General features: G+C 44.3%; 1 protein-coding gene across 2 annotated transcripts in view; it reads left to right on the top strand.

The window, feature by feature from the left end:
• Positions 1-5,594: 5,594 nt before the first annotated feature.
• The window catches only part of CTDSPL (CTD small phosphatase like), a 73,184-nt gene continuing 62,673 nt past the window's right edge, over positions 5,595-16,105 (top strand). For both annotated transcript variants that reach the window (XM_032180887.1, XM_032180888.1), the window contains exon 1: positions 5,595-5,785. In XM_032180887.1, the coding sequence (XP_032036778.1) occupies positions 5,710-5,785 (76 nt within the window). In that variant the 5' untranslated portion in view covers positions 5,595-5,709. The remainder of the gene's footprint in view (positions 5,786-16,105) is intronic.

The following is a 16,105-nucleotide window of genomic DNA, read 5'->3' on the forward strand; positions in this document are numbered from 1 at the left end:
GCTGATCCCACTGCTGTGCTCCCACGAAACAGAAGTACAGTCAGAAGTGAATCCTTGCTCCTGTTACCACGTCTCCACTCCGGTCCCTTGGTGACACAGAATTCCCACCTCTGGCCACCAACACGAAGTTATTGCATGGATATGGTCTAAGGCTGCAGACAGACAAGCGATTATACCACGCAAATCTGATGTTGCCTCCTAAATGGTGGTTTCTGGGCCTGTGGCAGAGATTATCGCTTCTGTAGCTTGAAAGCTTCAGAGTGAGCCCTAATCTGTTTTAGGCCGAGTTATTTAGGTTAAGGAATTTAAATAGTTGCCTTGAGTCAACTGGTTTTGACTGAGTGGGAGTTTCCTTACAAATGTCTCCGCCAGCCGAATCCTGGTGGCAGCTCGCCTCCAGCTCTAAGGTGTCGATGAGCACCTTAGGGCAGCAGGAGACTGCTTAAACTTGACCAGAAGAAGCAGAAGACAAAACCAGCACACCCAGCAAGTGGGAGACTTTGCCTGAAGAGGCCAGAACATGATTTGGATGCTGGCTAAAAAAAAAAAGCAGGCTGTCTTGCAGTGGCGTATCATTAGCAATTAGAAAGGACTGGATATGTCACTCGTAGGTCACCAGGTGATGAGCTAGCTATACGGAGCCTTCCACCTGTTGGTTGCCAACTGAATTCAGCCCTGCATCAAAATTATGGCCAGGCCTTTTAATTACATGTTTGCATCACACTGGCTTGAGTACTTTTCAGGCATTGTTTCTCATGTGGGTGTCTCGCGTCTGGCACAATCAGGCCTCATCTTCATTGGGTTCCTTAATCTAAGTTTCTGGAATAGGAGTCTATGGGGAGTCTGGGTTGAAGGTAAACTGTTAATGCTAGTTAAAAAAAAATAAATAAATAAAGTTAGCTTGTCTTCAGCACTTTTAACCCATGCTAAGGACCTACATTTTCTGATATCCTATGCACAGAGAAAGGTAATTAGAATTAAAAAAAAAAAAAGAAAAAAGAAAAAAAAAAAAGAGAGAGAGAGAGAGAAAAAACAAAATTCTCAATGTTATTTTTTCCCCAAAAACAGTGTACTGGGGCAACAAGGAGGGAGACAACTTATGCTACAGTTTCTACAGCAGGTTTCGTGAATCTTTCTGGGCTTGATGGTACTTCCGATTCCCCCAAAACCACTCAGCCCGAAACAGACAACTCATAATGTTAAAGTTAGGTATAGTTACAGTTGAGTGCGAAGGGACTTAGAATGGAAATTGTTATGCAACTGCTACTTTATGAATTGCCGCCAGATCTGATGATAATATGAAAAGCAGATGCTTTGTTCTGATTGATTTGGTACTCTTTTATCCTTCTGTGGCATGAAAATAGTATCCTCTAAAAGACGCTATTGTCTGGTTTTCTCTCCCTTCCCCCACCCCCCACCCCCCGGACAAAAAGAAATAAATACATTGCATTCAAAGGCACAAAATCTTTGGAATTCACAGCATTTGGTGAAACTGGAAGTGATGAAATAAGTATGAATTTAATAAGTTCTAATTCTTACATGTACATATATCCCAAAAGAGAGTATGCTGTGCTTTACTGTGGTGAAAGCAGAGTCCCACCACACTTCATGCTCTAATGGTTTCTTATCAATATCTCTTATACCATATGAAATAGGTCACTGTGTTGAAATCACAGCTACGTTTCAAGTAGAATGTGTTAACTTTATGAATGCATCGTAAAATGGGAACTCCATAACTTCGTATTGACACTGTTTTACTGTTGCAATTTACCATTGTAATGACACTATTTAGGAAACAATGAATGGGCTGCAATGAGATAATTAAGGAATAATCTCCAGTACTTCGAAGTATACAAAGCAATAAACAGCTGCCAAAACTGATTAATAGCTGAAGTGAAGTTAAGACATTTAATCAATCTAATAAAGCATTTATTGCAAGAATATACCAGCTTACACGAACTACAAAACATTTATCTTATTGATACCAACTGCAGTATTTTCCTTTCTTTAGGATGTAATATCATGAGACCTTGATTGTTCTTCCATTAAAGTCAAGGATAAAACTCCCATTGTGGGCCCAGGGTCAAGCCTTCACTGAGCTGATACCAACAAAAATAAATGCTTGCTTTTAATGTAGAACAGTTCTGCTAAAAAACATTTTTTTTTTCCCCTCTATTATAAAACATCCCATGGCATTGAAAGGGGGACATGTTCTAGTGGCAAGGACAAATGTCAAGAGTCATGATGAAAATCTGGATCTCCTACTAGTTTATACTGCAATCTCCAGTAGAGTGTTGTTTTGTTTGCATCTCCACCTCCAATCTGTAAAATGGAGATGAAACCATGCACCTGTTCTACAGGATTATTTAGGATTTCATTCATGTAACACATAAAGAATCATAGATAGAAGATACTGTACATACTTCGGAGAGTCTGGAAAGTAAAGAAAAGAAACAACGTGAGTTGCTCTTGATTCTGTTGCATTGGTCTTGTAACTGGTACAAGAATGGGAGGAAGGAGATGGGGGTGAACAACACTGGTTAGGGGACACGTTTCATATGCGACAGATGAGCTCCCTGAGCTCCCATTCTGCTTCCTACAGCCCCCCAAGAGCAAGGACTTTCTACAACACCCAGCGAGCCATTGGCATCCTGCTCTTCTGCTCTCCAGCTTAGACTGGCGGGGTGAAGGAGGCTGTGACAACAGCAAAGGACAATCGCAGGGAAAGATGTCCCCTCCTGCCATGGTCTCTCACCCTATTTCCACAGTAATTGCCACCATAAACGGCAGCTGCCCCCCCAAAGTGAAGTACATACCAAATTCCTTAATAAAGATGAGGAAGCAGGTAGCTGTTTGTCAGGAATTTTACAATGTAAATTGTAAAAACAATCTTACCAACATTTAAAACATACATAAAACATTGGCTCAGGGTGAGAGTTGTATTTGTCAAGCCTTGCAAAACGTGCTTTTCATCAGACAAGATGTTTGTATCTCCTCATCCCTGCATAGAAAAGAAGCATTAGAGCACATGTTCTCCTACTCTACATTATAATTGCCCTTTCCCTGCACAGAAATGGAATATGTTTTTCATGCTGGATGACTCTGAAACTTGCTCTGAATCAGCCCCTTTGTCTTAATGCTAGTAGGAAGCTACTTTGGTTTATCCAAATATAAATGTTGATACAGAAACTCGTACCAAATAATAACAGAGGTATGAATTTATTGTTTCAGCAAAAGCTCCTATGTAAATTAACCATTGGATAATTAAAAATGCCTCCAGTGTCTGGGCGGGTAAAGATCAAGCACTTGCTGGATTACAACACAGGCAGTGCTGCGATAAAGCTCCCAATGGCTTAGGAGAAAGAGCTCTCAAGCTTTGCAGGTAGCAGGACCAATTCCATCAGCCAGCATGTACTAACTCCTGTTCCTGCGATCTAACCTGTAAGGGACTGTTTGCAATTGCAAGACTCTTGTCTGGAGAAGCCGAAGCTAAACAACAGGTTGAAACTTGCACGCTTGGAAGCAATGCAGGCAGTGGCATTGCACTCATTCCCTGTGCAAGTGTTTGTCATAAGACTAGGACGGGCAAACCTAAAATACAAGTCCCAGAAACCTGCAATACTGGTATCTCTGCATGTACTGCTGCCGAGGGAGTGTTAGCTTTGTGAGAGAACACACAGCTAGGTTTTGAACAACCCTTTCCTGCATTAAACAAATGCAGCGATTTGAAGACTGGCAGAGAGACATTTAAACACGCTGACTGTAGGAATACACTCACTGGGAGCGAAACGAGGCCCCCGAGTTTTAAATACTTTTCCCCAAAAACTAGACAGGGCACTGCCGTAGATTAGATATTCCTCGAGGCCAGGCCTGTTGCCTCCCTTTACGGTAGAGCACTGAAATGAGAGGAACTGGATGCTCTTGCTCGAATTCAACGCAATGGTCAGCTCTGCATCCTGGCAGGGCAGCTGAATTGTCTCCTTTTTGACCCTATTAATTAAAACTGTTCGGAGCTATCTACATTATATACATATTTATGTATGTGTGTGTAGAACTGCAGGCTGTGGCTTTCTCATCTCGGAGCAAAACAAGACAGTTGTAACCAGTGCTGCAAAACTCACATTGCCTGGGTCTGTGGCTGTTACAAAAGGATTTTCCCCAATTAATTTAAGGGATTTAAAATATCTGTTCTTTTTATTACAAGGCTGCAATAGACTTGTATACACATTGGAAATATGTATTGTTTTATCCTTCTGGGAGAGGAACATGGCTGCAATTCCTTACTTATGATTACTGTTTTGTAAAGGTTTTAGTTATTTTTATTTACTCTGACAGCCCCACGGAAGAGCCAGTTGTGCGTGGATGCCTTCCCCTGCCCAGCACCGTGCAGCAGGCACTTAGGAGGACAGGAGAAGCAGGGGAAAGTGGGAATTCCTCGACGGGCAGGCTTTGAAGTTATTAAATATATGTATTTTTTTTTTCACTGCGAGAAGCTGCAAGGCTCAGCTGAGAATCGCTTCACGGCCACCCGCCCCCTGAGGCGAGACCCCTTCCCGCCCAGCCGCGCTGAGGCAAGGAAATGGCGGCGGGGCCCCGCTGGCGGCCGGCCCCTGCCCCAGCGCCTCCCCGGCGCCTCCCAGCCTCGGGGGCCCCTCAGCGCCTCGAGGGCCTCCGAGGGGGAACCCCGCCCCGTGGCCACGCCCCCTTTCCATTTAGCCACGCCCACCTCCATTAATACCAATGCGGGATAAGCCCCGCCTCCTTTAGCTAAACCACGCCCGTGTGGGTGTAGCCCCGCCTCCTTGTTTACCGCGCAGCGGGGCCCGGGCGCTGCCCGCCGCCCGCCTCCATTTTGGAGCTCCCCGCGGTGCGGGGGGCGGGGTGGGGCGGGGCCCTTCATTCCCCGGCCTTCCTCCCCCCCTTGGCGCTGCCCTCCTCATCCTCATCCTCGCTCGGCGGAGGCTCTTCGGCCGGCGGGAGGAGGAGAAGGAGGAAGAGGAGGAGGAGGAGGAGGAAGAAGGAGGAGGAAGGGGGGGGGGAGCAGGGAGAGAGAGCCCGCAGAGGAGGAGGAGGAGGAGGAGGAGGAGGAAGGCGGGATGAGATAAGCGGGGCGGGGGCATGTAGGCGGCCCGGGAGCCGGGGAAGGAAGGGGAAGGGAAGGGGAAGGGAAGGGGAGGGGGAGCTCAGGTGGATGCGGGGGGCGGCGTGAGGAAGGGAGCCCGGGGGGGTGGGGGGGGAACTTCCCGAGGAAGAGGAGGAGGAGGAGGGAGGAAGGCTGCGTGTGGCCGCGCGGCGGCAGCGGGAGGCAGGGGCCGGGGGTGTTTGGGGGTTTTTATTTTTATTTTTTTTTTAGGGGGGGGGTTGGGCTCGCACCCCCCCCCCCCCCCCCCGGCCTTCCTCCTCCGTGGGGAATTGGCGCCTGGAGGAGGAGGAGGAGGAGGAGGAAGCAGCAGTAGGGCCGGAGGGGCCCCATACGCGGTGCCCCCCCCCCCCTCCTCCCCGCCTGGCTTCGTTCCTGGACTCTTTTATTTTATTTTTTTTTCATTTTTTTATTTTTTAAATCTGCGTATTGATTTTTAAACAAACAAACAACCCCCCCTCCTCCCTCCCTCCCTCCCTCCGTGCCCCCCCCCCCCCCCCCCTTCGCCTCGCAACGCCAGCCTCTGCCTCCGGGAGGGAAATAGCCGGGTGAAATCTCCCTCTGTTTCCATGGACAACCCGTCCATTATCACCCAGGTGACTAACCCCAAAGAGGAGGAGATCCTGTCCTGCGCTCAGGATAAAGGTGAGCCACCGAAATCTGCGCCGGGAGACCCCAGAGTTCCCCCACTGACCCCTTTCCCCCCCCACACTCCAACCCCTTTGCCCAGAGGTATTCCAGCACAGGGCTCGGGAATGAGGTTTTGGGGGGGGTACAGGGGGGTTAATTAGTGGGTTGATCTCATTAAGCGCTGTCTTTCCGCGAGGGTCGGCGATGCAACTTTGGCCGGCTGTCAGTGCAGCTCGCACCCCGCTCAGGAAGGAAGGAAAGAAGGAAGGAGAACCTGCGCTGGGCTCGCTTGGAAGGCTTTGAAACCTCAGCGCTTCTTTTTCCTCAAAAGAACAGGGAAGGAAAAAAATAATAATAATAAAAAAAAAAAACAGCCAAAAAAGGGGATTTCTGATCTCTACCCTCCTCTCCTTTTATTTCTCGCCGCCTCACGTTCAAGAATCTGTAGTTTTTTTTGTTGTTTTTTTTTTTTTTTCCCCCTCGCCGCCAAGGGAAATGTGGGCTGCTGCTGGGAGCTGGCGGCCGGAGCTGCTGGGCAGATAAACAGTTGTTGCTTGCGTAAAGCGTCGCGCTCGGGCTGCCTTTCGCTCCAAAATAAGATGAATCCAGCTTGGCCCAGGGAGCTGCTTCTCCTCCAGAGTCTGTTAGACGTCGACGGGCGCCCTTAGCCTCGTTTCCTTGTGGAAGCTCGGAGGGGTCTCGGGCTGAGCAGCCGCGTCCTGGCGGGATGAAGGTGCCGTGGAAGTGGCGTGGTTGGTGTTGTTGGGGTTGTTGGGATGGGGTGCTGTGTTTGGGAAGTGTTTTGGGTTGTGCTTTGTTGCAGGCAGTGTTGGTAAATAAGGGGAAAGGGCAGAAACTGCTCGTGAGCGCAAGCAAAGCGTGTGGCGGTGTTGTCTAGGAGGCATGGTTGTAGACCTCCAAGTAGCCTGGTAGGAGTGATAGGTTGGTACGTTTTACCCTAAAATCTGGGCTCTTGATGCTCAGAGCACTTCCATTTCTGCGTGGCTTATCGCAGAAGTGCTGAGGGGTGGCTGGAGAAGTTGCTCCTGGATAATTGCAACGAAAGGCTCGCGTAAAGTCATGGTCCTTTCACCTTGTGCACATCAACTGCAGGAGGATGAAGACAGATTTATTAGTGTTTTTTTAAATTGTGCAATTAGGGACTTGTGGGGGGGCGTTCACCAAAAAATGATCCTTTGCTTTGGTACAGGAGCGCTCGCATAGCTCCCTTTTAGACTCCTAGCACTTGAGAAGTGATACTTCCACTCCGAGGCCTTGCTCGTCCCTGGAGGCTTGCGACGTTTTCTCCTTTTGGTGGTGCTGAGCGTGGGGTACCCGCAGTGGTGCGGGGCTGGTGCTGTGCCCATGACATCTCCCCAGCCCCGTTTCGGAGCAGATTGATGTGCCACGGTGCTCAGATGGTGCCCTGGTGTGATTGCAAGTGCTGGAGGGGCTTCGTTAATGCTGCTGGCAGCTGGTTGGAGTCTGGATATTAAAAAAAAAAAAAAAAAAAAAGCCAATTGAGTGAAAACAGGGGGGAAAAACTGACAGCTGAAAATCAGAGTAAGCATTGCCATCAAACAAGTGTCTTCAGAGCCCTCAGTGCAGCGAAAATATGCATCTAACTTGCATAACTATGCAGTAACTTGCATAATACGCATTGTGTTCTTGCTGGTGGCTTGTCTGGAGCAGAAAATCACGATGGGCTTAATTGCATAGCAGGGGCCTTGCAGGCTGCTGGGTGGGCTGGGGGGAGAGGGAGAAAGGTGGCTGGACTTTCACAGACCGGAGCCAACTTCAGCACGAGCTCGATACAGGAGGTAGATTATTTTTTTGCTGTGTTTTTTGTTGTTCTGGATTGATTTACTGCCTCGCAGCGTGGTAGTACGTGCTGTGCGAGGGGACCCGGCTCGTGCCGGAGCAACTTTTGCAGGAGGAGAGCTGCAAGGCTGCTTCCAGGGCTCGGGAAGGCAAGCTGCTGCCCTTACCTCTTCTGCTACAGGTTGTCCCACTGCCGAGGCACGCAGCTTGCAAAAAAAAACCCATTGCATTCCCATCCCTGCACCCGCTTTGCTGCGAGACTGCTGAAGTTTTAGCAGAGCCCCCGGGTCCGGCGAGCTGCGAGAGCCTGAAGCTGAGATGATGGTGCCCAGGGGGAGCGTGTGCTGCTGGCTCGGGCTGAGCCCAAATTATGGCACAAAATGGCTAACGCACATGAGGCATAACGAATTAACCCGGGATTTAACTGCCTGGGCCTGTGCTTGTTTTGTGAGAGCGTGAATTACCGTAGCATGGTGCTGTGTGAGCAGAGGGTGTCCAGCCTGATGGAAACCTGCTTCACCCTGCATTCGGCTTCTGGCTGCAGAAATGTGCTCCGGGATCCTGAGGGTCACGTAATGCCTTCAGGAGTTGGGTTTTGTAGGGTTTGGGGGAGATTCCGTGGTGTTTCTTGTGACAAACGAATTTTTTTCTTCTCCTTAAGCTGCAGAGAAATGGTTTTACAATAGCTGGGTAACTGCTAAATAATACGTGTGTGTACCTGAAAGTGTTGTTTTTTTTTTTTCTTTTCAACACTTTTGAAGCTTTTAATCAACCGTGAGTTCAGTGTTTAGCCTGGCTGTATTTTTTTAACCTGTATTTATGTTTAAAAGGAGCGTTATGTACAGTATATGCTTAGGCTCAATTACTTTCGTGGAAGGGAGGGAACACAGTTGGCAGGAGCTGTTTTCTCATCATGGGGCACTTCTGCTCTCTGCTTTTAAGTAAATACCGTGCTTTATAAATAAAAATGTCCAAATATTTTTTTGCTAATCCAGGTGTATTAAAAATGGGCTTTTGAGATAAGCGAGGCTGTGATAGTTCATTAAAGAGAAGCTTATTAATACTGAGATGGAGCTATTTGTTTTTAACAAATAGCCAAAATTGTGGAAAGTGGAAAAAAACAGGTCTTGGCACACGAACCGTGCCTTAATACATTGCCACACGGTGGTGCACTGTATTTAGTTGTCTGTCAACATGAAAGCTGAGCACAGAAAGTTGCTACAACCATATTTTATTATTATTGTAATGTTTGCTTGGAAATGCATGTGGTGCTCGCGCTCCTAGAGGATTTTGGCCCGTGTCGATGTTGTTACATTAGTTCTGGAAAATGTAAACTTATATTCTCCCATTTGGTGATCAAAAATATCCTCAGCATTATATTTATGAAAAATATAATCCCCCCTTAGCTTGTTAAGTAAGGAAAGCAGCAGTTTTTCACGGCATTATTTTATGTTGTGGTGATTTGGGCACATTTAGCAACTTGAAGCATTAACAATACTTGTCACTAGAAATTAACATGTGGACATAAGTATGTGAAAGGACGTGTTGTATCAGCCATTTGTGTGAGCAATTAAGAAAACATAAAGAAAAACTAGCAAGAAAAATCTGAATCTGACTCAGTATAATTAGTTTTGTAGATCAAATCAGCTGTTTGTTTATTTTGTGTTGAAAATGTAGAAATATTCTTATTATTCAGTTGAACAGTGACCTCTAATGTACCAGTTACATCTCTAGAAAGCTGAGCAATGATGACAAGCCTGTGCACTACGTACAGCAGAGAGAGTGTGATCACAGGTGGGTAACAGGCAATCAGCCCAGTGGAGTGAATCTCACTTCTTTTTTTTTTTTTTTTTAATCTATGTGCTTTGATTTCTTCCTTGTGGCTGATGCAAATTCTTGGTGTTTCTCTGTGGCTGGTTCAGCAGTAGCAATACCAACCCAGTCCTTGTAGAGGTACCCAGCCTTTCAAGCCATGGTGGTCCATTTTCTGCCTCTGGGTATGTCCTTCTTGACTTCACTAGCATCTATCTGTCAGCTGGGCATCTGTTTTCAGTTATTTAGAATACCTCACTGTTTTAGTGTGTCTACAAAAATGTATTTTCTTCTGCAGTGAAGCGTTTGGAAGAGGTCCACAACCATTACCAATTTTTTTAATGAACAGGGTAATTCCCCAAGGATGTTTTGACAAACAGGCAAACTTACTGTTTGTTTTTCCAATTTTATTCCAATGAAAAGGCCGTATTAATTATCACTTAAAACAACAAGCAGTTAAGATCTCAAGTTAAAAGGCTATTTAAGAATGCAACCAGAACAAGTCTTTAATTGTATCTTCTGCAAGATACCTTTTGAAAATATATGAAAATATTTAAAGAATCATTTTTGTTACTGCTTCATCAGGATTTAAAGTACTTAAACATTCAGAAGATACATTAATGTCCTTGAGACATTGTCTCAACAAATTTTTATAATATTAACTACAGTATTTTTACTTTAATGTAGCATTAAGAAATGGAAGTGAAAACCTCTTCGGCACCACATTGGAATGTGAATTGCTCACGGAGGGTAAAATTTTAAATCATTAACTAATGACATAGTTGTTACATGAAACCAGAGTAACCATACAGTAGGTTTTATGTTCCAGGGAGGCTGTAGTAACCTGTAGTAACCCAAGATTTGATTTAAGGTAGCAGTGAACAAGCTGAAGGGCACGGCAGTAACGCGAACGATAATTTGCAGGAATATCTAGTATTTAGTGCCAGCAAGCTGCAATATTATCGTTTCTTCATATCATCTCAAATTCGTATTTGTTTTAATGAAGTAATTTAGCTTGAGTGTTCAGAAGTTTAACATGCCTTTAAAAAAAAAAAAAACAGTTGACCTACATTTTGTCAATTCAGCATTCAGAAATGCAAATAGCATTTTCGGAGATAATCAGGGAAATGTCGATGCCGCGCTTCATCTTGCAGAATTTAATCTGACCCCCACGAATATGCTTCCGGATAGCGTCTGCCCACGTTTCGTTTCTTCAAAGCAATACCAAACGAAAATGCTGGGAAAGTGAAAGCTGAGAGAAACGAAACTCACTTGTCCTGGTCAGTATTGCTGAAGGGTGTTGTTCCCACTGCCTGCTAGATAGGTTTAGTCTGTTTTTTCTCCTACAAAACCCTTGATTTATGGATTTTGCTGTCTTGTAAAATTCATAATTCGCATACGAAAATGGCTACAGAGTTGTTCTAGCCAACATATTGTATATACGTCAAATCTTGAATATTTACTCTGTAAATAAGTAGGCCTTTGTTTTTGTGATAAGCTTTTGCTGGACGAAGTTGTTGGCGGTGACCACCATGGTTGTTGGTCGGCGCTAGTTTCCATTGAAAATCCAGTTTTAGGCAGTCCTGGCTGTGGAAACGTTAATTTGGGCGGTGAATTTACCCATTGCTTAACCCTACCCCATGAGGAATTTCTGTGATGTTGCTCAGGTGGCTTACTTTGAGTTATATTTGAGGTGTTTCTGTTCAGGAGACTCAGGGGACAGGGACAGAGGTGAGGGTAAGAAGAAAGGCCGCAGGTGCTTTCCTGGTAACATCAGAGGGACTTTGCCCACATGGGTGATTGTCTATGTCTACTCATCCCCTGTTATGAGTGTGTTCAGAAAGGGAAAGAAGTCTTCCAAGCTGATTTATGAGAGCTGATCAGCTGGCCTAGGTGTTGAAAGGCCACTTCTGGACTGCTGGCGAGGGTTACGCCTTGGGCGACTCCTGCAGCAGCACAAACCTGACTGAAAAATCCCACAGAAATCCCCCAAACCCTTTGCATGTCTGTTCTATCAAACAATATGGATAAAAGCTTTATTTTCATATGGGATGGCGTGGTGGAGCTGGGGAGGGTTGGGTGTCAGTGGAGTTCGCTTGGAGAGCTTTTAGTCAGGGGCGGCTGCAGGCAGGCGCAGGGGAAGGATGCCTTCTGTGCTGTGATGTAGCCAGAGATATTTTTAAGACTTCCATATTGGAAATGTTAATCTCCTGTAAATGCTATTTTTGCCCGAGTTTGATGGGAGCTTGCTTTATTTTTACTCGGAGAGGGTTAAGGCGTAAAATGGACACAGATACGACAAATATGGAAAGCAGAAGGAGCATCGAAATAGAACAGTAAAAATCCTGTTCCAGGAACCCTGTCATGTAATTTTGGCTTTCTGTATATTCTTAGAGTGTTTGCTACAAGTCCAAAAGAATTTATAAATCAAAACAAGTCCTATATAGTCCTGGTACTTTCAGTACCAGCCACTGCTTTGTGCCATAGCTGGTATTTTTATCTCTTAATATCTGTAGATAAACCAGCAAGGAGGGTTGTGCTTGCAGTGCCTACGTAAAGTTTGTAGGCTTTAATCAGTGTGTTATCAGAGCGATCGCTTACATAAAAGTGCATGGCTTATTTTCTTTGTACATGATGATAAAGTATGATTTATAAAAGAAAACCCCATTATTAGAAGTGATTGGAGGCACTAGAAACTGGAATTCTATTATCTAGGGAATTTATTGTGAGTTAAACCTGAATAAATATATGGTAGACTTGTATTCTAAGGATCTTGAGTTTTTAAAATGATTTTTTTTTCCTGTATTTATTTTTGTGGAGAAGAACTATTAATCTCTTCTGAACCTCTATTAGTATTTTCAAAGCCTGATGGACAGGGCCAAATAAGATGCTGCAGGCTGTGTTTTGTGCAGAAGAACAACCACCCCAAATGAAGGATGTCTGATCTGTCAAAAACTGCTGTGTATATAATTTCTGAAGACTTTTCTTTTTTTTCAAAAAAAAAAAAAAAAAAATCAGGGCACTTCAGTAGAAAACACATACTTGGTGAATCTCAACCTGAATTTATGGAATATATATTGGTGGCTTTGTTTCAAGCTAAGGCATCTCTCCTGGGTAATGGACCAGTCAGTCCTGCCAGTGTTTTTTTTTTTTTTTTTTTTTTTTTTCCTCTGTTACTGTTGCAGGGCCTCCTTATTTTCTTGGTAGAAAGTGATGTATTGATTTTTTGTCACCTCCCTGCTCTCCCCCACCCCCAAAGCTCTCTTGCTTCCCGAGCTGGAGCCCAGGATTCCCAGCAGAATTAGCAGCAGAACAAACCTTGCCCTTTCCTTGTCTGCTGCAACCAGCAGTGAAACTTTAACCTTTCCTATTTCGTGATTTGCAAGGCTGTCATCTCCCTGGTACAGCACTTCTCTCCTGGCTCTGGCAGTGAGGGGTAGAGATGTCTCCAGAGCCAGGAGGGAGCTCCTGGCATCACCAAACATAGCTGTTAGCAAGGATTAGTGCCACAGCAGATGGACATCGGTAGAAGAATCAAGTCGTGTAGCTCTGAAGAAAGGTTTGAAGGTGAATTTTTGTAAAGGTATGAATTTCATACGTAGCTGTTCCAGGAATGCATGTAAGAATCTGCATGTGCTGCTGCTTTTTTGTTCACAAAAGCTGATGTGAGCATACACATCTGAATATCTGCATCCTCGAACCTATGAACGCGTGTACGTGGGGTTATTTGAGATCTAACTATCAGAAACCTTTGGTAAAGTTAAAAATAGTGGGTGTAGGTCTCAAAGTTGTTTTGCGGTCTCAGGTTTGCTTGAATCGTGAAGTTGGCAGGTTTTCCTTAGTGCTAGCTCAGATGAAAGTACTCTGCGAAGGAGTGGTCATTAGTGACACATTCCTAGAAGATATTTAATAATTTATCCTTGCCTTCTGCCAAGCACATTGGAAGATCTAATATTTACCACCTGGAGGAGAAAGGCAATTTTAAGATAATAGCAGATCTCAATAAACCCTCATGAAAGCCTTACAAATCTAAAAAAATGAGGTTTATAGGGCTTTGTGTAAACTAAAAATAGTTAGATACACGTTCACAATTTGAGGAATGCAGTGGAAAGCAAAATGTTTCGGGAGAAGAGTTTAAACAAATATTTTATGGGGATTTTTGGAGTGAACTGTTTGATTTTTATTTTTAATTATCCCCCTTGCTGTATTTTACATTCTTTCCTTTTTTATTCTCATCTTAAGTTTCTGGATTATACCAGCTGCCTCTTCATGCTCCGATGATGCTGAGGTTTGAGGGGCTCAGAGATGTTTTGTGCTGCTGGTTATTTGTGCCTGGGATGATTCTGCTATGAGAAAAGATGGGAGGTGTTTGAGGAGGGAGATGGTGTAGCCATGAGGAACTCCTGGAACATTTACGTGGCCAGACTGGCCCTGGCAAATTGGCCAAAATGGTGTAGAAGAGAGATCCTTTGCGTTTCTGAACTCCTATTAAAATCTAGTGAGATAAAGATCCTGGTCTCGTCTGATGCAGGATCACTGCTACAGCATAGCAGCCTTGGCTCTTAAAGCAGAGACATTTATTTCTTCTGTTTTCTTTTTAAAAATCATTGTAAAACCTCAAGAGGAAAATTTGCTGTGTTGTAACGGAGGAGATGCATGAGAAGTAACGAAAGAGTAAGGATGCTAGGGCTCTTCCCATCATACAGCGTGCCTTCATAATTAAAGGCAAAACATCCAATTTGGCTAAAAGGAGCTGTTTGCTCCTGTACCTGAATAATCCTCGGGAAGACTGGTTGCCAGAATAATTTACCTGGGAGTTCCTAAACAGGATTAACTGACTGCAGTTAGCATTTATACCAACAAAAGTAGTATTTTAAAGGCTCTGATCGCATTCCAGCACATGAATTGTCACCCACCAGTTAGGAAAGGAGAGGGGAAATACCTTTATGTAAACACCAACTGAATATGTCAAGTATCTGAAGTCACATTCCTTGTGAACTCGTGCCCGGGGTTCCTGGGTGATGGGCTGTGCGTGCTGGAGGATGATTCCCTTCGCCAAGCCACTCGTTGGCCGGCAGCCAGTTCTCCTGACTCTCATGATATGAAGCTGGTCGTGTTGAGAATCAGTAAGTTGGGAGGTTTGGAAAGGGGGCCGGGGTTCTGCGTTCATTGGGGAATCAAAAAAAAGAAAGGGAAAAGAGTGCTGAATGCAGTCTTCATTGCAATTCATTTGCTAATTACAAATTGACATCAATTGAAAAGTCCCAGAAGGAGGAGGTTTACAACATAACTGTAAAACAATTTGCATCAGTGTAGAGGTCTGTAACGTGCTTATCCACAAAGGAATGAGATTTTAAGTGGATTTGTTTAATCGGGTTTATCATGAGCACATAGTTGTTGGACTTTTTTTTTTTTTTCCCTCATTTGAAAATTTTTCTGCCTTTCTGGAAGATTCCCTCTTGTGTTGAGATTAAAGATGTCAAGGAAGCAAGTATGGTGAAGTTTAATGGAGAATGAAAGTGAAACAAACAAAAAGAAACCTCCGTAATTGTGAAGTGTACTGAAGACCTAAATGGTTTTGTCTCCAGATTAGCACAATAAAACTGAAAATGTGAGGCAAACTGCACCCTGAAATTCAAGTAATTTCTATTCTGCATCGTAATAAATTTTGAAAGTACAGCAAATTCATGCTGTCTACTGAAAAGGATGCTAACAACATAGATATAGTACCTGACCAACTTTAATGAATGTTATTACAAAGCATGCTTATTGTTTCTGATCTTTTTTCCCCTCCTCTAAGGCTTTAAGATTTGCTGGTGGCCAGCACGTTGCCCTGCAGTCCTTCAGTTGCTGCCACTCTTTATTTTTAAGCATGTCATGGCAGGAATAGGGTCAAACAAAACTGGGAATGAGACCTGGCAGTTTTGAAGCAGGAATCTGTTCAGGTTTCATTCCTGTATTTACATGTTGTACTATTGCTGCTGCACTTTCGTATAAATCACCTTTTTAGCATCACTCTGGCAGGCAAATGAGCTCCTAGAGCTGAGTTTTTAGAAATGTCACTACCTGTTGTCTTGGTAGTGATGGATTCTGTTCCATGCCCTTAAATCAAACCTTCTTTGTATTTAAATGTAATAACTAAATACTGTTATGCCTCAAGTTACAGAACTGTAGCTTTATTAAAAGGAGAAAAAGAAGCTATTTCAGAAAAAATCTGCCCCAGATGCAGGAACAACATTAATGCACTCCGGAGGACCAGGTTCGTCAGTAAGGGACTGTGCCCATTAGTTGCTGAGAGGTGCTCAGTGACTGCTCTGCCACATTTCAAGAGAAGATGAGATCAGAAGGAGGTTTTGCTTTATAATTTCTATTCAAAGTGTCCTTTCAGAAAATGTCCTAAATAAAAAGAATGAAGCTCTGCCACTCCATTTTGCAATGTGTAATATGCTAGAATGAGCCCCGAGGTGCAAAACTGAACGTTGACCTTGTGCTATTGTGGTGCTGTTCAAACACAATTTGCACAGGTTTGGAGTTCGTCGTGCACCAGATGGTTCCGATTCCTCCCCCACAACCCAAAAGTAATTCTTTCACCCAAGTCTGTTCGCATAACGCTTGTAATCTTTACTAATTATATATCCTAAAATACTCACTGGAGCTTTGTGACAAAAAGCATGATTCCCCTCTGCTCCTAAAAATAAAGCA

The sequence above is a fragment of the Aythya fuligula genome, chromosome 2, assembly GCF_009819795.1.
Source record: "Aythya fuligula isolate bAytFul2 chromosome 2, bAytFul2.pri, whole genome shotgun sequence".
NCBI lineage: Eukaryota > Metazoa > Chordata > Aves > Anseriformes > Anatidae > Aythya > Aythya fuligula.